A 25,295-nucleotide genomic window follows, 5' to 3' on the forward strand; every position below is an offset into this window, starting at 1 on the left:
TGGATGGGTACTGGCCAAGGCAGCAAGAAGCATGAAGGTTTAGGGAGGGGGAATGAATGGGGTCTTGAGGGCGCTGGGGCTGAGTGATTTTGCCTCCTCAGGGTCAGGCCCTGAGCAGTGAGCCCCAAGGGAAACCCCTATTCATTCTTCAAGACCCAGCTTAAATACTGCTACTGCCGTCTATGAGGTTTCCTCTGACCGTCTCGGTGCTATTTCCCCAGAGCCTACACAGAGCCTTAGAAGGGACTCAGTACACATTCTTGGGGACATGGGATTGTCACGAAGAGGCAGAAGTAGGGGCTAGGTTGGGAGACTGCATCTGCCACTAACTTTCTGGGTTCTTTTGGGCAAGTCCCTCCACACCCTTGGGCCTCCATTTCCTCATCTGTGGAGTGGGATGGAGAGCTTGAACTTTTCTTTCCAGAGTGAGTGGTTTTGAGAGTGAAGAGCAGTAATTCGGGGTGGGGGGGCGGGCAGGGGGAAGCATTGCTGGAATCAAGCTGGGCATGATTTTTCCACACTGATTCAGCCCAGGAATAATACAATAACATATATTGTACATATGAAATTAATTTTATGGCTGACATTTAATGTGTACTTACAACATGCCAGGCATTCTTTTAAGTGTTTATATAATCTCTCAGCAATCCTACCAGACAGGTGCTATCATGATTTTCTTTTGACAGACAAGGAAACTGAGGCATGGGGCGCATAAGCAGCTTGCCTGAGGTCCCAGGGGTAGCAGGTGGTGCAGCCAGAAGGAAAGCCTGTGAAGACACCAGGTCCCACCTTCTTTGCCTCATGTATGCAGTCGCTCAGTATGCAGCTCTCTGAATGGATGCACGAGGAGGGCTCCCTGACCTCTTCGGTGAGCTCGGGCAAGGCATCCAGCTTCCTTGAACCTCATGGCAAAGTGGTGGAGAGAGGAGGCAGATCCTAGCCAATGAGCTCCAACACCCTTGGTCCCCAAGCTTCTCTTTCTGGCCTAGTCTTGAGTTCTGGAACCTCCTCTGCCTTGGGCCCATGCCCCAAGCACTGGACACTGCTATTCACTGCTGTAAATAGAACATGGATCCAGGTGTCAGATGCAATAGGTTTTATTCCAGCTTTTATCATGAACTAGTCTTGTGGCCGTGGACAGGTCCCTAAAGCTCTCTGGGTACCAGTTTGTTCATCTGCAGAATAGGAGTAATTAATGTGAGATAATGAAAGTAAGTACGAAGTAAGTGCTGGGTAAGTATTATGTCAGAATGCCTTGGACAGAGTGGGGGCCATGGCCAAAGTTCATTACATTTTGACTTTCTTTCCCGTTCACTTGTTTTTGTACAATGCCCTGCATAGGCCTCACAATAAAACAGCTTTCATTCATTCATCACCTACTTATGCCAGGCACTCTATGTACATCATCCCACTTAATTCTCAAAATAGCTCTATGCTGTAGGCATTGCCCTCATCAACATATCAGGAAACCAAGGCACAGAAAGAGTAAGTAGCTGCCCTAAAGTCACACAGCTGATAAGAGGTAGAGCCAGGATTTGTACCCAGATCTGTCTGGTCCTATAGACACGGTGCTTCACCATTCTGCTCCCTGCCTCCCGCAAGACACAGCTTCCCTAGGAACTTTGAGACAATGTCTGGAGGGGGCCTTACTGGAGAGCCGGGTCTGCCCACAAGTTGCTGGGGTCAACTCTAGCAGCTTCTGTTTGGAGGGAGCACTCCCTCCTCTCAGGGTGGCCAGTCCCAGGGAAAGGCCAAGCAAGGTGACAATTTTCCACCCTAAGCAAGGAGAGCAGTAGCCACGCAGAGTCCAGGTCTGCCCCTGTTCAGAGCTGAATAATCTGGAGCCTTTGAAGAAGGATTTCTGAAAAGCCATCAGGAGTGAATCATTGACTTAGGGAGGCGATGAATCAACGGGGAGTTCATAAAACGGCAAATGAATCGGGTGTGAGAACGACGGAGCCACTGCTATTCCCCAGAACCCTCCGGGGACAGAGAGCTGAGAGAAAAGAAATAAAAATAACACGGGGCCTCGAGCCTGCTACGAACTGGAGTTAGCCCCTCCTTCTGTGGGGAAAGACGGACGGGCCAGAGGGATGAGACCCGCTGGTGGGTGAAGTGGGGCCAGAGGAACACTCCCGGGGCACTGTTGGCTCCCTGGGTCCAGGCGGTGGGTGCCATTAGCAAATGTCTTTCCCCCTTCTTTTCAGGAGCCCTCGCAAGAAAGAACACTGATTTTGACGAACACCCAAAATAATGTGAGATCAGGCACCATGCATTATGCATGAGGTCTGATTTAACATGAACATTATTTCTTGTGTACGAGACCATATGCCTCCGTGCTGTCTCTGCAGCCTAATAATACCCGGACCCACCCTGGTCAGGCTCAGCTAACGACATGTCCACTGGGTGTGTGCGTGGGGGGCGTTGAAGCAGAGCCCTCCTGGTGCTCAGCTCAGTTGAAGGGAGCCCATTCAGATGCCCTGGAGGTGGGTGGGAGGTGGGTTGTGCCCCTGGAGAAACACCAGGGAGCTGGGGTGGATGTAACTGTGTGAAAGCTCCAGTGCGCGTGTGTCTGTGTGTATGTGTGTGTGACATCAGGAGCCCATGACTAGGTGATGGTTCATCGCATGGCGATGTGGGGGCATGTGCAGAGCTGAGGTTTTTACTGCACAAGAGGGACGGCGGCAGGAATGGATAGATCTAATTGCTGTGTGTGTTTGTATATATACACGCATATGTACGTGTGGGGGTGTGTGTTTAAAAAATAAGATCACACATACATACAAACACACAGCCTAACTTTAATTATCTGAAGGGAGCAGGAGAGATCTGGGAGGAGCCGGGAACAATGACGGGCAGGGATTGGAAAGCGGCTTGTGGGGTAAGTGCTTGCACGTTCTGAGAGAAAGGGCCCTGGTCCAACGCCGCAAAGCATGGTTGTGTGCGTTCAACCAAATGTTTACAAGTGCCAGGTTAGCTCCGGAGAGCCCAGTGCCCAAGACAACAGGGCCGGCACTGGCCCGCGGTTATGGGTGTGGCCACGAGCGTGTGAGCATGTGTGTGAGGTAGCAAGTTGGCGAGGGCGTGCTTGGGGTTCCAGTCGGCCAAGGGGAGGAGGGCCGGGCAAGGGTGCGAGTGGGAGAGAGACAGGAGATAGCCTGATGGCGAACTTCTGAGAACGGTGGAGAACCGGAGGGGAGGTAGGTGAAGGAAGGATTGTGGGCAAGCCTGTGTGCACGTGAAGCAGGGTTGCCTTCTTGGAGGTGACGGTTGCCTCTGCTCTACCCGGCAACCCACTTATCACAGCCAACTTGAAGCTGAGTTTTGGGGGGCGGGATGCTCAGCTGTGAGGCGGCCCTGGTGACTGTGGCCATGTCCCAGCTCAGGGACCAATAGAGGGCAGTCCTCCCACATGGAGCCCCGAACGGCTGGCCAAACACTAATTCCGATGCCTTCAAATAGGCTGGGCAGGGACTAGATGGCCAGCTCCTCTGGCTTCAGTCACTCAGCTAGAGGCCCTGGGTGACTCCCGTTCGCTAAGCTTAGGGGGAACAGCTGGGCCAGATAATTAACCTACTCTCACTCCTCTCCTTACTCAGGCGGGTCTCCTTTCTGGAACTCAAGCCCTGCTCCAAAAGGCCTGGGCCCGGGAAAGCCACTGGGAACTTGACCCTCCCACATGCAGGCCCAGAGCCTCTCTGGAGGAGACTCCATTCCAAACAGCTCTAAGTGGGTGGCTACGGTTGGGGGTCAGCTAGTTCTGTGGACACCCAGCCCGGTCTTGGGGTCGAGGGATGATTGTACAGGACCTAAGCCATGTGACATACAAGCTAGTACAACTTCCTGGGGCAGGACGTGGGGGGAGAATATAGGCGTCCTTGAGGTTTAGGTTCTGAGTTTGCCTTGTCGACAATGATGGCCACCTTCCTGCTTGTTTTAGCCACCCCCCACCCTGTCGATGTTTTCCCAGCTCAAGGCATTAGTGGTATAGCATGGCCTTCCTTTCCCCCCTATTTCTGGGAGCGGCTATAGCGCGCGCGCGCACACACACACACACACACACACACATTCATACATCAACACACAGGTTCACATGGGGAGAATGAAGCTCTCTTAAGGAACAGAATCTGTGTCCACATGATCATAGACAATGATTTTCTTCAGGTGAGAAGGGGAGTGAGCTGGGATCAGAAAATTCCAAATCTGCTTGGGAGGGCTTGGGCTTCCCTGAAGACTGATGCTAGGGCCGTCTGCCTCTCTTGAATGCAAGGAAGTCTGGGGCCCTCGGGAGTGAGCACTAACTCCACGTACACACGGGATGGAGAAACCTTTCCTAAGCTGTATTGTATCCAAGGAGGAAGACTCCAGGACAAAATCTGTCTCTCTCCCTGTGGTTTCTCCTCACACAGTCAAATGTGCTATGGTTCCTATGGCCATCCCAAGCTGGAGACTAGGGAAAGGACCTCTGGGGGCTTCTGTGACCAAGGGGTCGGTCACTGGGTAGCTGTCCCAGGCTGGTGCTCGTTAAGTAAAATCTTCACAAAGTGGAAGCTTTTCTCCCATCCTTGTTTCCACTTTTTTTTTTTTTTCTCATTTTTTTGTTCTACTCCTCAGCTGCTGCTGGTTCTTGGGAGGCCACATTGTTTTGCTGTTTTTGAGTTGACTTGCTTAAATAATAAATCCACCCTCTTGTACAGGATTAAGCAGACAATTAGGAAATCAATCAATCAGTTGGTGTCAGCTGCAGGCAGAGGCCAGTGAAAGGCCTGGTCTTCCCTGTTGCCTTTCCAACCTCCAAACCTGCTGAGGCTCAGGGCGGTGCGGCGGCAGGGAGCTCTGAGCTTCATTTGCTTCCATTTCAGGGCCCCGAGGCTGGGACAAATCCAGGAATGGAGGAATGAGGAGAGAGTGTGGGGGAGTATGGGGCTGATTCGAAGTTCTCCACTTAGTGGAGCAGGAAATGGAGGCCATGCTGTCACCTGGCTGTTACATTCCCGGCCTCGTCTTTAAGCGTTGAGAAGGCTCGCTGGGCCCACCAGCACAGGCAATGGCTGGGACACGGGCGCGAATTACAGGGCTAATTGCCCACTAGGCTGGACTGAAGAAGGGAGGAGAAAGAAACCAGCAGTGAGAGGCTGAGCCTTGGAAAAATCTTGGCGGCCTGTGTACTTGCAGAGACAATTCCTCCTGAGATTGAGGGTCAGAGCCCAGAAAGTCACCAGGGACTCTCAGCATGGTACCATCATCCTAAAGCCTCAGCCTAGCCAGGTACCACTGAACTGGCGGCCTGGGAACACCTCTCTGGGTGCCCAAGATGCGTCGGCTGGAGCCAAGGCCTCTCCCAGCCCCTGGGCTTGGGCAGCTTCCCTGGCAGGAGGGGGCCACGCATACATGCTCACTAGGGACACAACTTATCCCCACCCCCCAACCCTGTCCAGTGCTTGTGCTGCTTCAGGTTTTGTGTCCATGAAGAGTAAGAGAAACCTCATTTAGTTCCTCCTGAGAAACCTGAATCCATGTTTTATGCGTATCTTTAAAAGTTGTTTTAAAGGAAAAAGAGAATCTTGACGGGGATACAGGTAACCTTGAGCCCTGGCCCTGGAATCCAGATCTTCCCCCACCATCATGACTTTGAGGAGGTGGTGGGGAGACATTTGCTGCTGAGAGCTTGAACGGGGAGATGTCTGAGACTGCATCTTTCCCCCCAGGTACATGGCTGTACCACTGTTGAGTCTTCCCACAGGCATAGGCATCACTCCCTGAGTGGGGGAAGGGGGGTTTCCTTGGGGACCCAACCCTGGAGAGATGGAAGGGCCTTCTGGTGGCACAATTGTTTTTGCCCTCATTCCTCCACCAGAGAAGCTGGGGCAGGTGGTTTGTTTGCAGAGAAGCAGGACTGGCTTTGCCTAAGCAAACAGGCAGGACTCCCTCCCCAGGCCCACTTAATTCCCGCAGGACCACTGTGGAAGCTGTTAGAACTCCCAGTGGATCCAGGTAGGTGCAGGCACCATTTGTTCTGTGGGTGGAGAGCCAGCTGGGGTGGGCTGGTGGGGCCTGACCCTGCTTCCGACTGCCCCATGACCTGGGAGAGTAAAGCTGGCCTGGATGCCACACACGGAACGCAAAGGGAGACCAATGTCAGGGCCTGGGGTCTTGGGTGGGGAACACAAAGATGCCAGGCTGGTGGTCCACGTGAGACAGGCAATTCTTCCTTGGCTGAGAAGCAGTTGTGCCTGGGGAATGGCTGTCCCGAAATCAGTGTGGTGTCTGCAGTGTCGTAGGTCCTGGTCTGGTCTCAGGATAGTCTTGTTTACGGGAGGGGACACGAGGCAGCTTCATCTTCCCTAAAACTCACTCGCCTAAAGGCAGGGGCCCAACTGTTGCCCAAGTAACAGGCAGTCCTCATACTGGCCTGAGAGAAGGTCTGCGTGGTCACCTTGCTCCAAGATAGTGTGGCCAGAACTTTAGGAGAGGTTAGCTAGGGTATCCCAACGCTTTACCCGCAAACCAACCCAACCCTCGTAGTAAAAAGGACAGGACACAGCCCTGGGGTACATGTTTATGTGAGTAATAAAATATTTACTATAACATAAATATAAAGGGAACTTCCCAGTCTACATTATTTTTTTTTTGCAATAAAGATACAAAGAATGCACCAAAACATTGTTCCAAAAAATAATAAAAATAAAATAACAAAATTTAAATCCAAACTGTAACAAACAGAACAAGAAATGGAGAAGGGGGGAAGCTCCAAACACATCCAGAAAATAAATAGAGATGGGTCAGAAATTTGGAAATCATATTAAAATATTTTTTTTTTTCGGATTATTCGGTGTACAAAATCCTTTAGGATGGGGATGGAGGGCAACCCGGAAAACCAAAAATAAAAACCAAGCACAAAATGTTTCTTCTCCCCGCCAGTGTGTACATATCTCACATATTTACATGGTTCCCACCTCACCCCAAACTTGGGGATTTCTCTCCTGGCCGCCCAGCATCCCGCATCCCAGGTGGGGCTGGAAAGGGAGCAGGCGGAAGCTGCAGGGAATCAGGCAGAAGGTTCTCAGGGAACGGCTTATTTCTACAGCTGGTCCAAAAATATCTCCAACTTTGTCAAGTTTCGTTTGTTTGTGGCCAGGAGGGCAGGGCCCCGCGGGGAGCGGGGGCCCTGCTGTGCAGCGGTCTGTCTGCAGCGGGGCAGAAGCCTCTTCCCATGGACTATGTTGTGGGAGCGCAGACCCCTCCCGCGTGGCCGGGAACCGAATCGCAGCTCGGATAAAACGAAACGAAAAAATGAACACTCGAATCTTTTTTGTTAGTTTTTTTTTTTGTTTGTTTTTGTTTTGCTTTTTGGGGGTAGGGCAGGGGAAGGTAAGGGGAAAAAATAAATTAGGCTAGATTAAAGCTTTGGCTATTTCCTGCTTTTATACACAGACGCGGCTCTCGCGGCCTCCCCTCCGGGGCCCCGATAAATACAGTATACAGCGATTTAAATTAAGGGCGCGGGCGGAGTTAGAAGGACCCCAGGAGCCGAGAGGCTCCGTGAATAAATAAAAACCGTAAAAAACCAAGCCCGGAGGAAGGGTAAGGTGGGGGGGGGGGGCGCATCCTTATGAGAGAGAAGAGGCGTGGAGCGAATAAAGTGACAGTCCCCCACCCTCAACCCGCAGGCTCGGGAGTCCGCGCCGGGGAGAGGGACAGGGCACCCTCCTCTCTTCGTCCTCTCTCCCGGGGAATCCCTAACCCCGTACCGCGTTACCTGTCGCTGTGGGGAGGCCGCTGCCGGGATCCGGCCCCGAACAGCCCGGGGGGGCAGGGGCGGGGGTCGTCGAGGGGATGGGGGCGGGGAGCAGGCGGCGGGCAGGATGCCCGGTGAGTTGGCGCGTTTCGGATCTCCGGCTCCTCTCTCCCGGGGCTCGGGCGACGCAGCCTATCGGCCGTCTTCGCCGCTCGCCAGAGAGGGTCATCCGGGTGTTTGGTTTTGTTCGAAAGTTTCTGGGCTTTTTGTAAAATCCAAAGCAACCGAACAAAAAGAGTTCAGGCCGCGCGGCGCCTCGCCGCGCGCCGGCGGGGGCCCGGCCCGCGGGGTCACTGCACCGAGCCGGGCAGTGTGTGGTGGTGGTGGTGGTGCAGTGCGGCCGGCGGGGGCGGCGGGGGCGCCGAGGGCGGCGACGCACCGCCCCCGCCCGGCCCCAGCTCGCCCGGTGCGTAAACGTCGTCCATGGGCGGGTGGCCGGCCCCGGCCGCCGGGGTCATGCGCTTCTCCTTCTGCCGCCGGTTGCAGAACCAGACGCGCACCACCTCCTTCTCCAGCTGCAGGCTGTCAGCCAGGCCGGTGATCTCGTGCGCCGAGGGCTTGGGGCACTTGAGAAAGTGGCTCTCGAGTGCGCCTTTGACCCCCACCTCGATGGACGTGCGCTTCTTGCGCTTGCGGCCCTGCGCCGCGATCTTGTCCAGGTTGGTGGGGCTGCCGCTGGACGAGTCGGTCTCCTCCAGCCACTTGTTGAGCAGCGGCTTGAGCTTGCACATGTTCTTGAAGCTCAGCTGCAGGGCCTCGAAGCGGCAGATGGTGGTCTGCGAGAACACGTTACCGTACAGCGTGCCCAGCGCCAGCCCCACATCGGCCTGCGTGAAGCCCAGCTTGATGCGCCGCTGCTTGAACTGCTTGGCGAACTGCTCCAGGTCGTCCGAACTGGGCGCGTCCTCGTCCGAGTGCTCGCCCACCGACGAGCCACCGCCGCCCGCGCCTGGGTGCAGGTGCGCCGCCGCCGCGTGCAGGCCGCCCGCGTGTGCATGTCCGTGTGCGTGTCCGTGGGCGCCCAGGTGCGGCGGAGGCGACGGCTCCAGCTGCGCCTCGTGGCCGTCCTCGTGCAGCGCGTGGTGCAGGCCGGGCCCCGCGCCGCCGCCGCCCGCCGCCAGCATCCCGGCCAGGCCGCCGCCGCCGCCCCCCGGGTAGGCCGCCTGCGCGTACAGCCCGAGCGGCTGGGGCTGGTGGCCCCCGCCAGCTCCTGGGGACGGCGACATGGCCGGGCCCAAGTGGTGCGCCGTGCCGCCCTGTGCCCATGCCGCGCCCGCGTGGGCCGCCCCCTGATGCACCAGGCGCGCGTGGAAACCTCCTCCTCCGCCGCCGCCGTCGTCGGCTCGGCCAGTACTGCCGCCGCCCGCCTTGCCGTGTTCCAGGTGCGGGCCCCCGGCCCAGTCGCCGCCGCCGCCTCCTCCCGTGGGTAGCCACTGGGGGTGCGCTAGGCCCACAGGGTGGCCCGCGCCCGCGCCCAGCCACTCGTGGTGCATCAGCTTCTGCACTTCGCGGTACGCGGCCCCCGCGTGCAGCCGCTCGGCGGCCGCCGCCGCCGCAGCTGCCGCCGCGGCGTCCGGGTGCATAAGCGGTCCTGTGCCCCCGGCTCCGCCGCCGGGGCCCCGCGGCAGGTACTGCGCGGTGGTGGCCATGCCGCCCCGCGCCCAGCGCCGCGCCGCCGCCGCCGCTCCGCTCCGTCTGCGGGCCCCGCCGCCGCGCTCCGCCGGCTTAAAGCCCCGACCCGCTCGGCGCTCCGGAGCCCCACCCCACCCGCCGCCCATTGGCTGCCCGCGGAGCCGCCTCCCGCCCCCCGGCCACGGCCCCCGCCCCCCGCGTCCGCCTGCCGCCCGGCCCGGCCGCCCAGAGCTCGCCATTGGGCCTCGCTCCCGGGGTCCCGCGCGCCGGCCGTGCTGATTGGCCGCTGGGGCTTCATTCACGGCCCCCCTACCGTCCGCTTACATACTCACGCCCCGGGGGCGCGGCCGCCACGTGGGGAGTGGCGCGGGGGTGGCACTGGGACCGCACCCCCTCTCGTCCTGGCTGCGTGGGCCCCGCTTACCCCCGGTGCAGGAGACTCGGAGCCCGGCAGGTCCCACACTCCACGCGAACTGAATTCCCGCCCGTCTCCTGCCCGGGCGGCCAAGAGGCGGCGGCGGGGATTGCGGGCTCCGGGAGGCGCTCAGGCTCCGAGAAGCAGCTCAGCCCCGCGCTCCTCCCTCCGCAGTGCCGCTGCCGGCGGGCCGGGATTCCCGCGGGTCTCGGCGGCTGCGAGCCGGAGGCGGCGCGGGTCCCGGCTCGGTTCCGGCGCGGCTGCTCACCTCGGCCGCCTTGCCTCCCGCGGCTTCAGCCGGCACAGAGCTCTCCTCTGCGCGCCTCCCCGGCCCGTCTCGTTTTCCCTCTTCTCCTTCTAGACCCAGCGTCGCAACTCCGCCGACCTACGCGGCCCCGAGAGCGCGTTGGGTGCGGGTGGAGTCGGACCGGCCCTGGCTTCCCGCCTCGTGCGGGTTCCCCTTCTTCCGGACTCCGCGGACCAGGTGAGTACCGCGCGGGCGGCTCGGGGCCCGCATGGCCGGCGGCAGCGATGCTTCGGGAAGGCGGGAGCTCCCGTATCCAGGCCGCGTTCCGGGCTTCCGGAGTGAGAGGACCTTGAGGTAGAGACCGAAGCTCCGGCGAAAACGCCGCCGACGGGGGTGGTGGACGTACTGCGCCCACGGGTATCTGTCCCATGCCGCTGCCGCCTCCTCGCTTCGTCTCTCTGCGTGACCGGCTCATTGGTCGGGGTCATGACGGGGTCACTCCCGGACGCGAAACCTGCTCCAGGTGAGGAGTGGCATGAACTTGGGGAAGGGCGGCTGGCACTTCAGAAATGCCGCGTGCAGGCCGGGAGCTGTCCAGCCTCGCATGGAGCCCGGGCTGGAATTTAACGGACTTGCCCCGGCTGCCGAAAAGGGAATTGAGATCGAAGAAGTCTTGTTAGAGGGGTGAGGTGTACAGTGTGGGGATCTCCTCATCTTCCCAGATCTTTGAGGGCTCCTTGAAAGATCCTGAGTGGACGTGGACCTCAGTGCAGCTACTCTGTGCCTCTAAGACCAACACTGGGCTGGAGGCCAAGTGGAGTGAGCTGCAGTCTCCATCTCTTTTCTGCACTGAGGTTTGGGTCCCAGGGAGTCTCCCAGCTGACGGCTCACTGCCGCCCCCCCCCCCGCCCGCCTTGCCCCCCGTGGATCCACAGATTCCAGGGCCCTGGGGTCCCAGATCACAGAACTGAGCTAGGGGCCCAGCTAGACCCTACTGGGGAATTTAGAACTGCAGAATAGAGCCTCAGTGAGTAAATAAGGGTGATGGGGGCTCAGATAGCAGCTGCATTGGGAATGGTCCTTGGGGTAGCTGGGGCAGAGGCCACAGTGATAAGGGTCGTCCTGGGCACAGACTATGCTCATCCAGGCCTTGAATGCCCTAGACCAGCCTCTGGCTAGCCCTCAGGGGATGGAGTGGGACAAGGCAGGGCCCTTGTCTGGCCATTGGCCACTGTCCTGAGCAGTCATCTTGGGTACCACCCTTGCTTCAAGAGCTGTGATGGAGCTCTGTCTGAATCCAGCTGGGGATGCTTGGCTTTCCTAGACTCTGGCCCAAGAAGTGGTCACCTTGAGCCACCTTTCCTTCATAAGATCATAAAACACCTGCCTTCCTGGCCCCTCCTCCAAGCCTAGGAGTTAGGGCCAAGGTGGGAGTTCTGTAGTGAAGGCTACTCTTAGGCCAGCCCTAACCAAGGCCAGCATGACATTGAAGCCTGGGGCTTCCTACCTGGACCTGCCACCATCTTCCTGGGCGAGAATAACTCTGGTCCAATCCCTGTAGTTCTTGGTTTTCTTCCCTGTAAATTGGGAGTAACGGTACCATAGGCAGCCCACCTGTCTCACTGAGGGAAGTCAGATGGTAGTCTGAGACAGTGGGGGTGAAAAACTCTCAGGAAGGGCTTTTACTCTGGTTGTTTCTATTGTGAGTGCCCAACGGAGCAGGCATGTTACTCTCCTTCCCTAATCAAATCTCAGTTTCCTTATCCATCAAGTGGCATTGTGGAGGTTTGGACTGGCTAACCTCTCAGTGCCTTCCAGCTGTGATGATCAGATTCTGTGAATCTCTCTGTTCCTGTTGGAGGAAGGGAAGTGTCTGGACAGTGGTCAGGTGTTACAATGTCTGGCCTTTGAATCGCCACTGAGACTTGAAGAACAGTGACCCATGGGCACAGTGCTTTATCAAGTGCTTAAAAAAAATTTTTTTTTAATGTTTACTTATTTTTGAGTAAGAGAGACAGAGCACGAGTGGGGAGGGGCAGGGAGAGAGGGAGACAGAATCCAAAGTAGGCTCCCGTCTCTGAGCTGTCAGCACAGAGCCCGACATGGGGCTCAAAACCACAAACTGCGAAATCATGACCTGAGATCATGGTCAGACGCTTAACCGACTGAGCCACCTAGGTGCCCCTATCAAGTGCTTTTACATCCATTCACGTTCACCTGCACCTCCCAGCCCTGTGGAGGGGCCCTGAGATTGTTATCCCTAGGGCAGAGATGAAGAAACTGAACTTGTCCGAGGGGTGCAGAATCTACAGAGGTCCTGCTTCTCATTGTGCTCCCATTGCTGTTTGATGGGGGAGGACACCTGTGGGGACAGTGGCTTTGGCTGTCGCAGCAGAGAGAGCCCCCCGGCCCCATCTCTGGTAGCTCTCTGGGGAGCGGAGGTTGGGGAGGGCAGGCCTGGACCATCTGGGGCTTCTGAAGCCCAGTTCCCATGTGTGTGCTGAATTGAGGGGTGTCTGCAGCAAAGCCGGGCTCCGAGGTTACCAGCTTGTCAGCCAGCAAGTCTCAGTCCTGATCCCGTCTCCTACTCTCCCACTAGCAGCCCGGTGACTTTGTGCTAGCTGCTTCGCCTGTCACAGCCTCGGTTTATTCATCTTAAAATGGGGACAGGACTGTCTGCTTCTTAGGCCTGCCCTGAAGTCTAGTGTTAGATACTGCCCTGGGGCGAGCCGTGTGGACTAGGGCAGGGTAACAGTCCCGTCTCTGTTTTGAAAGTTTTAGAGCCTCTACAATGTATGGGTTTGGTCTGGAGTAAAAAATTTTCTTGTATTTGAGAGTTAGGCTTCTGCCAGAGGTCTCGACACCCTCTTTGTGTTTGCTCCTGGAGATTCTGTGTAGAACTCCAGGGACTCTGACATGCCCGTTGGCAGAGATGCCTGCAGTTAAACAGCCCCTCTCCTCCAGGAGCCCTGCCCTCCCAGGGCCTGGGGAAAAATTGGGAGACAGAAGTCAGACACCTACCTGAACCCATGTAGGCGCTGAATGGTTGAGGCGTGTGAACAAACATGCGTTCATACACATAACACACAGGTACACACGTGCAATTTAGCTTAGGGACGAACATAACAGATTCACAATAGGGACACAGGGAGTCATCCTGTTGGGTCAGAATTCACAGTCGCACAAACAGACACACAGTGATAAATACAGGCCCCTGGGGTCACAAGCATGGACACTCTCCTCTGGCATGCCAGTTCACACAAACAGGCACACCCTGGTGTTCGCAAACATGAACGCACAGACACATGCACACTCTCCCCACCAATGCACAAAGAGGCGAACCCCGCCTATCACGCAGACAGGCTAATGCATACACCCACACCCTATGGAACTAATATATCCCGCACAAGGGATCAGAAGCTGGAGGAGGGCCCATGCCCTGCTCAGAGTTTGGCTCATGCCCATCAGCAGCAGTGCTAGTCCCAAGGAAGCAGGGAAGCCCTTTCTTTTCCTATTCCCCCCCCCCCCCCCCAATTTCCTTGTCTGTGGAGGGCAGCTCCCAGCCAGGCCGCCGCCAGTCTCAGAGGCTCTGGGGCCTCCCTCCCCAGCGGGGCCCCTGCTCAGCCCGCCCCCGGGCTAGGAGCTGCTGGGCTTTCCCAGAGTGGTGCGGTCTCCTCCAGGCTCTGGAGTGTGACTGAGCGCCTGCTCATTTGACACAGGTCACCGAGCCTCCAGCAGATGGGGCCCTCACTGTGGGGGGTCTCACAGCCGGAGGGGGCTGCGGGGGGGGGGCGGGGGGGGGAAGCTCCGAAGGGATGAACTCCAACCCCACACGGTCTTTCTGCAAAGCCCTGAGTCGCAGACGCAAACTCTGTAATCTACATTCATGCTTCCGCCCAAGAGAGTCAGACACGGCCTCTAGAAGACAGCCACACTCACCATCAGCACCTGTGCGGCCACATATGCACTGTGATATCCCAGACACACATCCCAGGCTGGTGAGCCGGCACTCGGAGCAAGATCTGGGAGGGAGGAAGAGGGGGCAGCTGGGTCTGGCTGCTTTCCCCCTTGGACTCTGAGCCCCTGCGCTGTGTCTTCTCAGTCTGGTCGGTGGGTGCTTGGGAGTCCCAGAAGCCCTGAGAGCAGGTGTGTCTGCAGACCCAAGGCCTCTCACTGCTGGGGGAACACAGGCTCCAGGACGCTCCCCCTGGGTTCCTCACTGGAAGTCATGAGTGCTGAAAAGAGCTAAGGAAAGGCAGATCTGGGCTACTGGGGGAGCTAGTGTCTGAGGACACCCTTCTGTGTGCAGTGCATGAGCTTTGAGGTTTTGCTGAGGTGGCCGGGCTGGGGGTAGGGGGACAGGACTCGGCCAGCACTCACAGCTGCTCCCTTTCCCTTCTGCCAGTTTTCCCCCTCACCCTGGATCCCGCATTTTCAGAGTGTCGGAGGTCCAGGGTTCCATCTTAGCTCAGACTCAGGTCTGCTGGATGACATTGGACGAGACTCAGCCTCAGCATCCTCATCTGTAAACTGGGCAGGGTGGTCCCTGTTGGGTGGCTTATGGAGGTGAGATGAGACCACTGCCCCGATGGAAGTTTGGAAAGTGTGGTTTGCTTTTTCTCCTGGGCTGCCTGGGGTGAGCAAGAAGCTCTATGGACAGGAGTGGAAGCTGCCTGCTCCCCAACCAGTTCCTGCTAAGCCGCGTCAGGAGTGACCACACCCACACCCTGCTCTTTTCTGGGCTGCAATGTGTTTTTGATTGAAAGAGGCTGGCAGGGTCCTGCTGTCACAGATTCTGACCTGGGGCAGTGCCAGGGTCATCGTGTCCATCCGTTGCCTCCGTGCTGACTGGTGCCAGCTGGACAGATTCATAGTGTTCACCACCATCCAAAAAGCTGTCCCATATGGGATGTGATCACTGTTCTGAGCTGTCAAGCCCCCACATCTTCCCCTCTAAACTCAGCCCCTCCAGGTGTCCTATCCCTTCTGTCCTGCCTGTGCTGGCAAAAGCCTGGTGTTGGGGAGTAGAGGGGTGGGAAGGGCATTGCTGCCTGTGGCAGAGGAGGAGGAAGCAGCCTCACCTATTGAATCTAAGGCTCCCTATTTCTCAGTCTTGGTGAAAGGCAGGAGGGATGGAAGGTGAAATATCTCTTAGGGATGAATCTGTCTTTGCATTCTTTCCCCTGCCTCAGCCCCTAAGTCTATGGGGGGGGGGGTCCTCCCAGTGCATCTGTAGAATGTTCAAATTAGGGGTGGCCAATTGCTCTTAAAATTGACTTTCATTTTTAGCAGAATGGCAGCCTCTGAGCTGGTGTTAATGCCCACCATCCGGTTATGCAGAACACGCTCTCTGCAAATCGGTAAATCATTAGCAGGGATTAATCACTCTGAAAGGCTGGGGCTGGGTTTGAGTTTCTTTCTTTCTTTTTTCTTTCTTTCTTTCTTTCTTCCTTCCTTCCTTCCTTTCTTTCTTTCTTTCTTTCTTTCTCTCTCTTTCTTTCTTTCTTTCTTTCTTTCTTTCTTTCTTTCTTTCTTTCTTTCTCTCTTTCTTTCCCTTCCTTCCTTCCTTCCTTCCTTCCTTCCTTCCTTCCTTCCTTTCCTAAACACACTTTTTATCTGGATGGCTGCAAAATTCACCACCGCAGGGTGGGGTGGGAGCAGTGAATGATAATTTAAGTCCTTGTCGCCTTCAGTAGAAGAGTGAGGTGGTTTCCCGGGCCTGGTGTTGACTTGGTGCCCTGACTGAAGGTGGGGAGTGGGCAGCTTGGGTAGGGCGCAGGGAAAGAAGCGGGGATTCCCTTGCGTCTGTGTGTGGTACAGCATTTGCAATAGTGTGTTGGGCTTGCTGGGCTTGTGTATATGGTGACTGTATATCGGTGTGCTCGCATGAATCCATGTTTGTACCTTATACATTTCCCTAAAGTGTTTGTGTGCTTGGGTTAGGGTGCTGGTGCTTGGTTTGTGTTTATGTGTGTGCATCAGTGTTGGTCATTGTGTCAGAATGTGTTTCTGTTTGACAGGGGTTTTAAAGACCCAGTTCACCTTTCTCAGCTTCCAGGTAGCTTTTCAGGGGCAGTAGGTAGAGCTGGAAGGAAGGTCCCACCCTTCACCTGCTGGGGGTGTGGCTCAAGGTTAATTTACATATTCATGAACTGCTGCCTCCCTAGCTCTTCTCTGTAAGAGACAGACCAGTAGGGAGGCCCCTCAGGGCAGATGGGGCTGTTAGGCTCTCACTAAAACCCCTCCTCCCCATCCCACCGCTAGCAGCTCCCTCCTCCACCCACAGACCGGGAACATTCAGCACTCCACGGTTTCTGAACCCCAACTTCTGCACAACAGCCGTCCATGCAATTCTAGCTCCTGACAATAGCTGTGTGGTTGTGAGGGGAAAGGTCTTTTTCCTTCTGGATCCCGGCTGCCCCTGTGAAGGCTCCTAGAGAAGGGGGGGTTGGGAGTGGGGGGTCATTCTTCCAGCCAGCTGATGAATGGAACTATCTTCCACTTTGTGTCCACACTGGGGCCGGCCTCCTTATTCCTCTCTCCCTACCCTAATGCTGTCCAGCTTTGGAGAAGTAATTACCCTCAAATGACTGAGTAACGACGTTTTTAGGGTGTTGGGCAGAGATGGGAATTTGCGGATGAGGTCACAGGGCCTCTTCCCTCCAGCCGGTCCCAGAGCGTTGGTTAGAAGTAAGACTTAGTGGGCCTGGTCCTTACATCAACCCACTCCTTCCTTTAACCCCCCAGCCCCCTCTCCCTGAGGTCAGCTCGGGTAGCCCAGGCATTACTGTCTGCCACACCACAGATGGGACAGGTGCCCTGTACTCCTGTGCCTGTGCCTCATTCATCACCCCACTCTACGTGCCTTTCTCCCTTCTGTGTAGCAGACTAGCCTGGAGCCAGAGGGAGGGACAGGATGATAGGGCTCCTTGGCCGTTACAAGTTGGGGGCTCTGGAGAGAGTTGGCTGGGCTCAGTGCTGGCCTTCCTCAGCTTTCTTGAGGGTAGCAGGTGGAGGCGGGGGGAGTGGCAAAGGAGGATTTAGGAATTATATTTTCCCAGGGACCTCTTAGCATCTTTATGTATCTCTGGTGGCAGACATCTGTCTGAGCTTAGGGTAGCATCTGCCTGGGCTAGAGACAACATCTGTTTGAGGCTGGGACACCTGGCTGAGCCCAGCACATTATCTGGCCCCGGGATAGCTTCTGTCGGGGCCCAGGACATGTGTCTGAACTTGGTACAGCATCTGTCCGGGCCTGGTGCAACATCTTCCTGGCCTGGGGGCAATGTCTGTTTGAGCCCTGGACATCTGTCTGACTTGGGGATGTCTGCCGAGTCTGGAACAATACCTGTCTGAGCCTGGGGGTGGACTTGTCATTGTAGATAAAATCACCCTCGAATCTCAACTTTGCTTTGTGGCTGGGAACAGAGTATACGTCAGACTCCTATCCCTGCTGTCCTTTCTAAAGGACCCTCAGGTACAGTGCCTTAGTTTACCTCCATTTGTAAGCCCATCAGCCTCCTGGCTCTGAGCACCTCAAGGGACAGCCAAAGCCTACACCTCAGTGGCTCCAGGAAAGTAATGTGAAAAGAATGTGTAAGGGGAGTAGATAAATCCTCAAATCTAATGACTGGTCTAGGATGAGTCTCCCTTCCTCTGGCCCCTGTGTTGTGTCAAGTCAGAATGCTTCCCCAAGACACAACTTGGACCTGTCACTTGCCTCCCGAGAAGCCTTCCATTTCTCTTTACTGTGCACATTGTTACATCCAAAGTCCTGTCCCGCCTCTGCGTATCCTCTGAATCCAGCAGCTCGGAGCTTCTGCCCCCCCTCCCCTCCACACCAGGCCCTAATGGCTCCCTACCTTTGCACACGCAGTTCCTTCTCCTTGGAATGCTCCCTCCTCGCATTCTTCAAGTCCTAGTTCAAGGGTCTCATGCTCTGGGAAGGCTTCGTGCTCCCACTCGAGACTAAACCATGACTTCTGCCCTGCTTCCACTCCGTGCTAGCATTTTCAGCCCTGCATGGTCATGCATTACCCTTTGTGAGTCCTGTCTCTCCTATGGAGCTGTGAGCTCCCGGGGGTAGTTGGCTCTGTCTCTCCAGCACCCTGCCCAATTCCTGGTCTGTAGTGGTACCAATAAAGAATGGCTGCTGAACGATGAGCACATGGTTGTGCCACTTCAATCTCATTTCCTTCATTTTTAAAATTGGGGTGGGGGGAGTTGGAGGGGAGATACCGGCTTTCAGTATCAGAAGGAAGTAGACACTGGCTTTCAGTCTTAGAAGAAGGGGGCTTCAGAGAAGAGGGTGTATCTTTAAAAAACATTTTTATTATTATTTGTTTTTTAGAGTGAGGGAGTGCAAGCAGGGGAGGGGGCAGAGGGAAAGAGAGAATCTTAAAAAAAGTTTTTGTAAGTATGTATTTATTTATTTTGAGAGAGAGCAAGCATGAGCGGGGGAGGGGCAGAGAGAGAGAGAAGGAGAGAGAGAATTCCAAGCAGGCCTCACTTTGTCAGCGCAGAGTCTGATGCGGGGCCTGATCACATGACCCTGGGATTATGACCTGAGCCAAAATCAGGAGTCGGACCCTCAACGGACTGAGCCACCCAGAGGCCCTGAGGGCGTATCTTCTTATTTGTACCTGGTGAGCCGACTAAAGCTACAGGGTGCTGGGTGATAGACCCAGGGCACCCCGGACAAGGGCCTGGTCCTGCCCAATGTTCTTTATCCACGACATGCGTGAAGATGCGCAGGATCTGAAGATCCCGCACATTGGCTGCAGATAGGAGCAGGGAAGAGCAGCAAAGTTCAGGGGGCCACAGTGAATCCAGACATAATGGCCTCTCTGGGGGTCATGGGGATGGGACCGGATCTAAGCAAGGAGGCTTCTGCCCGGGTTCAATCCTTGAGGGCAGGTGGGAGAGTCAAGGCCTGGCTTAGCTTGTGTGGAAAAGTTCCAGGGTTCCTGGATTCACTTGTCCTGCCGGACAGGGGGAGGTCATGGGAGGGGTTATGAATGTAAATGTCGTGTCCAAAGCGAACTGTTTCCCCTGGTCGAAACTACCTGGCACTTGCCAGGTTTCGAGGGAGGGGGGTCCCCAGGAGAGTAGAGAGACAGGCAGGACGATGGGGAGGCAGGTGAGAAGTGAATGGTCCCAAGACAGGCTCTTTGCCTTGATAGCTTTTATTCCACTGAATAGGAATGTCTTTATAGTTTTTGCTGATGATAAAAGCTTATTTGTAAAAATTCTTTCCCTCAGAAACATACGAAACAGAAGGTGGAAGTCCTCCATTAATCTCTCTGCCTCACCCCCTCATAACTACTCCTACTGGCTATATCTTTCCAGAATTTGTTTGGATAGACACACTCTATTTAATAATAATAGCTAAGATTTATTGAGTGCTTACTATGCGCAGGAATTACGCTAAGTGCTTCTACCTGGGTTTATACATTACAGCCTCACCAAAACACTCAGAAGAAACTGAGGCTCAGAGTTGGTAGTAATCGTTGTAGTCCAAATATAGTGGGTATTTCCTGGGTGCCAGCTGCCAGTCTAGGCACTTTACGTGCCATCTCATTTAACGTCTGTAGGAGCTAGTTGTCTGGGCGACTGCATGTGGTAGGCGATCAGTAAATGGTGGTGGATACTCCCAACTTGGAAGTTTGAGAATCTCAGGTGATGAATCTGGGATTGTTCAGTGGACCTCGAGAATGAGAGGGGCTCTTGTCCTGAAACTCCTGAGCACTGAGGCAGGCAGCCTTCCCTGGAACTGGGAGATGCTGATTCTGCAACGGAAGATGTAAATTCCCACCTTGGTTTGCATGTGATTTACGCATATTTATTTATGAGTGTCTTTGATTGATGTCAAAGTGCCTCCGTGATTTTTCTGCCAACCTTCAGGGTCCTGCAGAGGGCATGGCTGGTGGGCACGGGCTGTAGGCTCTGAGTGTGCACGTGTGGGCTATTGGACGGGGTGAAAGTGACAGCCGTGGGTAGGTGGGCGGTGGCCGGAGGGTTGAGTTGTGGGCAGTCTGGAGCCCAGGGTTCTGGAGTGGGTGCTTTGGGCAGCTGGTATGAGTGTGTGGGGGGGGTGCGTGTCAGTGTATGGCAGGGTCCAGATAAAGGGCTGGGGCAAAGTCAGAGCTTCAGACACTGGGGTGGGTGACTGATGAGCCTGTAGGTCGCCACCGTCTTGGAGAAGCCAGGGTGCCAGCCAAGCTTTCTAGGTAGGAACTCAGACCCAAGGAGCTAGAGCAGGATCTTGGGTTCAGGGTAGGACACATGGTGGTGGAAGGCTTCCAAACAAAGCAGAGGATCAGAGGTAGGAAGGGGCCTCCCTCTAGAGTCCCTCCCCCTGGTGCTGCCCAGGGCGGGAGTCCCCTGCTTGGGTGCCTCCCGGGAGAGGGAAGGGAGTGCTGTCTGCAATCCAGGCCTGGGGAAAATCTGCCAATCAGCAAGAATATTCTGTGTGTGCCGGTTGTGCCCAGCCCTGTGCCTGGCACCACGGGGAAGACCAGTCTCAGCCTGCAAACCTTGGCAGGGGAGCTGGTGAGATAAGGAGGCAAGGGCAGGCCCCGGCCTTGATTGAAGGCTGCATGCCTGACACCGGGGCGGCACTTTCATCCATCACCTCCTTTGATCCTCAGCAGGATCAAAGGCAGTGGCTGTCTTATCTCCTCACAACAGAGGAGGAAGCAGAGACTCAGAGAGCTGTAGTGACTTGCCTGAGGCCACACAGCAAGTGAGTGGAAGAGTACAAACTTGAACCCAGCTCTGTCTCATTCCAGAGCCCCAGTTTACTTAGCCACTCAGCCAGTTTATTATGCCTCAACCAGGTATGAAGTAAAGATAACACCTACCTTGCTTAATTGTTAAATGAGCTCAAGGGTGTAGAGAGGTTAGCACAGAGGCTGGCACACAGTAAGTGCTCAGTAAGAGTGTCTTTTTTCCCCTTAAGTGGTAGAGCAAGGATTCTTAAATCCTGGTCCAGTGGACTCTACTGTTTGCATGCTACCATGGTTCTTGCCAAGGCTGATTGGGAGGGTGTGGGCATGGTTGGGGACAGAGCATGATCTCCTTTGTGGGTTGGGTGAGCCCTTGTCATGCATGGACACACACAGTCACCAGTGCATGGGAGGATCATCTGTCAGGCCCAACAGAGCCCCTATTGGCTCATGTTCTAGCTCTGGGTTGGGCAGGGACACTGACTTTGTCTAGTTAGGATTGCCTGGATGTGTGTGTGTGTGTGTGTGTGTGTGTGTGTACTTGGTGAGAGTCGACTGAGGAAGGAGACACAACTTCGGGGAGTGGGGGAGCTCTATCAGCAGACACTGGTAAGGGCCCTTTCTCATTTCCAGTGGCAGAGATTGGAATCAAATGAGGACGTGAACCATGTGAAGATGCGATGGAAATCACTCATGGCAGAAGGGACAAGGGCACGGGCCCTGGGGTTGGAATGAACTTCATATGTATATCTCCCTTGGTAGTTATAGAGACAATATTGATGTGTATCTTCCAATGTTTGATGTAGAGGAGCAAAGTGGGAGCAAGATTCACTCATTCATTCATGCTTTTTTTTGAGGGAGGGAAATACAGAAAATTTCCTTTATATATATATACACACATATACATACACACATATGTGTGTATGTATATATACTATTAAGTATAATGGTATGGCATAGTGATTTGATATTTGCATACACTGGGAAATGACCACCATAATATCTAGTTACCGTTCATTACCATACAAAGTTACAATTTTTTTTTCTTATGATGAGAACTTTTAAAATTTACTCTCCCTGGCAACTTTCAATATACTACAATATTACTGACTGTAGTCACCGTGCTGTACCTTACACCTGCAAGACTTATTTATTTTATAGCTGGAAGCTTACACCTCTTTACCCCCCAGCACCTCCCATTTCGTTCACCCCCCAGCACCTCCACCCCTGGCAGCCGCTTTTCTGTTCTCTGTATTTATGAGTTTTGTTTTGTTTGTTCGTTTGCTTTGTTTTTCAGATTCCACAGTGAGACCATATGGTTTTTGTTTTTCTCTGTGTGACTTATTTTACTTAGCATAATGCCTTCCAGGTCCACATTCATTCATACATTAATTCAACAAATATTTAGTGCCCACTTTGTGCCAGGTACTATCTTAGGTGCTGATGGCTAATGCTTATTGAGCACATGCTCTGTTTTCTAAGCATTTTACATTTGTTAAATCTTCACAACAACACAAGGAGTTGGGGAAGCCTGGGGAGACTGTTGGGCTCCCTTCCATTCCTCCAGCCTCTTTCCATCTCCCAGCCACGTTGGGGCACCTGACGTCTGCCACCTGGAAAGACCAGGATCCTCACAGTGGATGAAGCAGGGCGGTCCTGAGAACATCAAAGCTACCCAGCAGACTGAAGCTAGAGAGGGTGAGGTGCCTAACTTAATCCCATCCAGCCTGGCCTGCCTGAGAACTTCCTCTCCCTGGGGCTCTCAGACACATCTTCCCGTCTCCCCTCTACGGCTTAGCACCTGGCTCTCTCCAGCTCCCTGACTAGCTCAAGCCCTGTCCTCTGGGCTCTGCTCAGGGAGCCTAGTCTCAGCTTGGGGCTGAGGTTCCTGGCAGGGAGAAAACAAGGTTCCATTCCTGCTGTCTGATGGCACTGTCCCAAAACACTCCCTGTGCTTTGCTAACTGTGCTGGAGGCAGCATGGCTGGTGGTTACCCTGCCTGGTTCCCTCTGTCCTTTCCTTAATATAGTCAGTGTATAGGCCTCAGCCAGAGTGGGCCTCTTAGTTCCTGACCACCTACCTGTGTCTGTGGTCTAGGCTCCATTTTTGCCTCACTCTCTCCTGCAGGAAAAGGGACAGAGAAGAGGAAATAGAAAAGTTACTGGAAATTCAGAGGCCAAGGGAGGAGTCTGGTGCCTTAGTCAGTCTTTGGTGAATAAAGAAATCTGGCAAAAGGGGTTTTCTGGGTGGGATGAAGGGAAAGGGAGGTCTTATAATGATGGGCTTGCTAATCTGCAAATCATGACTCCACCCGTCTACCTATCCACCCATCCACTTACCTATCCATCCATCTATCTGTCTGTCCATCCACCCACCTGTTCATCTACCCACCCATCCATCCACCTCTTCCCCCATTCACCTGTCTCTCCATCGGTTCATCCATCCATCCATCCATCCATCCATCCACCCACTCACCCACCCACCCACCCATCTATCCACCACACTGCTGACTGAATGCCTATCATAGTCACTGGTTCAGTTATGCTTATCGAGGGCATGTGTTAGAGAGCTTTTCAGTGTTTATACATTCGTGACCCTTCTGTTTATGTATTTCCTCTCTCCACCTGCTTCTTAGAGAAGCTCCTTGAGAGGTGGGGCTCCCATCTCTATTGAACCCGTCAGAAATGCTCTGTCCTGGCTGTAGGGTTGTCAGCAGCTGCCAGGCTTGGGCACCCTGGGGCCCCGGGGAAATGGGCATCTTGCACGCCGCTCCTACCCCTCCTGGGCCAGGCTTGTGACCCTCATCGGGGTCCAGCCTAGAGGATGCTGTGCTGCTCCAGGGGCGGGGCCTTGCTGCTTGGCGGCCTGCCTGCGGCTGCTGCAGGAGCCACTGGCCCCTTTTGCCAGCACCCAGCTTGAGGAATGGTAGAGTTGTGTGGCTGTGGAGCCTCTCCACACTACTGTAGTTAAACAAACAGGCTGGGAAGCAGGGTCAGGGGCTGGCTGCCATGCTGGGAAGAGCAGGAGCCGAGGAGGAGCGGAGTGTGGACTCAGAGGGGTGGCCAGGTGAGCTCGGAGCTCAGGAGCTGCTGTGGAGCCAAGAGTTCAGGCCAATCGCCCCCCACCCCCCACCTGCCCTCCCTGCCAGGCCTGGCCAGGACAGCAGACGTGGGCGGCCAACGTCTGTGGGGTTGAGTTGGCCCGGCTGGAGGTAAAACTGCAGAGGAGGGGCCAGAGACAAAGACCCAAAGGAGCACAGAGTGACTCGGAGAGGCAGAGGGATAGAGAGATTGAGGTTCAGAGAGACAGAGAGAGAGACTCAGAAAGACAGAGACAGACTCAGGTGGGAGGAGGAAGGTGTGAAGGGCTGGGAAGAGAATGGCCAGGGGAGGGAAGTCCAGGGCAAGGGGAGAAAGCGGTGGGCCCAGGGGAACAACAGCTCTTCCAAAGGCAGGAAGTTTGGAGCTCATGAAGGGCCCCCTTCCTTGTGGATGGCACCAGCAGTGAACAAAACTTTTCCACTTGCTTAAGCTCATTCAAGCCTCACAATGGCCTGCTGAGAAGGACTTGGATGGGGGCGGGGATGGGCCCTGCTGTGGGGAGCAGTGGGGGAGGGGAGCTGCAGAGCCAAACTGGGACCTGGGGACTGGCCGTGAGGGGACCCGCGGGATGGAGGCAGGGTGGCGAGTGATTTAGAGACAGAGCCCCCAGCTGGGCCTGCGTCCCTCCAGTGACTGAGCCTTCCCTGGCTGTGCTCAGTGGCTATTTATGGACTTGGCTGGCTAGGACTTGATGCTCCTGCCGCTGTGACAGTATTGCTCCTGGGAGGAAGAAGCTATCCAGAAGGCCTCTCTCTTGTCCCCTTTCTCCTGTCCCCAGACGGCCTGACTGTAGTCATGTGGGCTGTTGATGACTGCTAGCTGAATCTATCTCTGGGGATTGACGTTGGTGATTTGGTGGAAAAGGGGCACGTTGCCCAAAGTTCTGACCCCTTCCTGGGGGCGGCCTGCCTCCCGGGGGCTGGTCAGTTGGTGGGGGGGGGGGTGTGTAAAGGTCAGGTCCCCTTGCTTCACCTTGGGACGCTTGTGAAGGGCCATCCCAGCCCCAGAGCTCCTCGTGAGCCTGGCCCCTTTGGTGCGACTATATCACACGTCAGCTTCTCCCTTTGCCGAGTGCTGTTCCCCTGTCTTACTGTTGTTCTCAAGAGTGCATTCCGATAAGTCTTCATGCAAATTTCATGGTCTCAGAGAATTTCCAGGGAATTTCACCTGCAGCACTAATTCTAAGCTCGGGGCTCCAACCTGGGCTCAGCTCAGCTCTACTCTCCAGTAACCCTGTCTTTGTTTTAATCCTCTCCCCCATCAGATGGGGCTGGATTCTGCATGCTGGTGTCTGTGTATATCTGGGAAAAGTCGGGGCAGGAGGGGATGTCCAGGTAGCCACCTCCATCCTGGGCAGAAACCCCCTCCCCAGCCC

The 25,295-nt window shown here is 55.3% G+C and overlaps 1 protein-coding gene and 1 long non-coding RNA gene across 2 annotated transcripts in view; one reads left to right on the plus strand and one right to left on the minus strand.

The window, feature by feature from the left end:
* Positions 1-6,543: 6,543 nt before the first annotated feature.
* POU3F1 (POU class 3 homeobox 1) lies at positions 6,544-9,453 on the minus strand. Its single transcript, XM_043574543.1, has one exon. The coding sequence runs from the start codon at positions 9,445-9,447 to the stop codon at positions 8,089-8,091; it is 1,359 nt and encodes a 452-aa protein (XP_043430478.1). The 5' UTR covers positions 9,448-9,453; the 3' UTR covers positions 6,544-8,088.
* Positions 9,454-9,698: 245 nt separating this feature from the next.
* LOC122480313 overlaps positions 9,699-25,295 on the plus strand; it is a 61,994-nt gene continuing 46,397 nt past the window's right edge. Inside the window, exon 1 of the long non-coding RNA XR_006296548.1 lies at positions 9,699-10,329. This is a non-coding gene — a long non-coding RNA (uncharacterized LOC122480313). The remainder of the gene's footprint in view (positions 10,330-25,295) is intronic.

The sequence above is a fragment of the Prionailurus bengalensis genome, chromosome C1 (genome assembly GCF_016509475.1).
Source record: "Prionailurus bengalensis isolate Pbe53 chromosome C1, Fcat_Pben_1.1_paternal_pri, whole genome shotgun sequence".
NCBI lineage: Eukaryota > Metazoa > Chordata > Mammalia > Carnivora > Felidae > Prionailurus > Prionailurus bengalensis.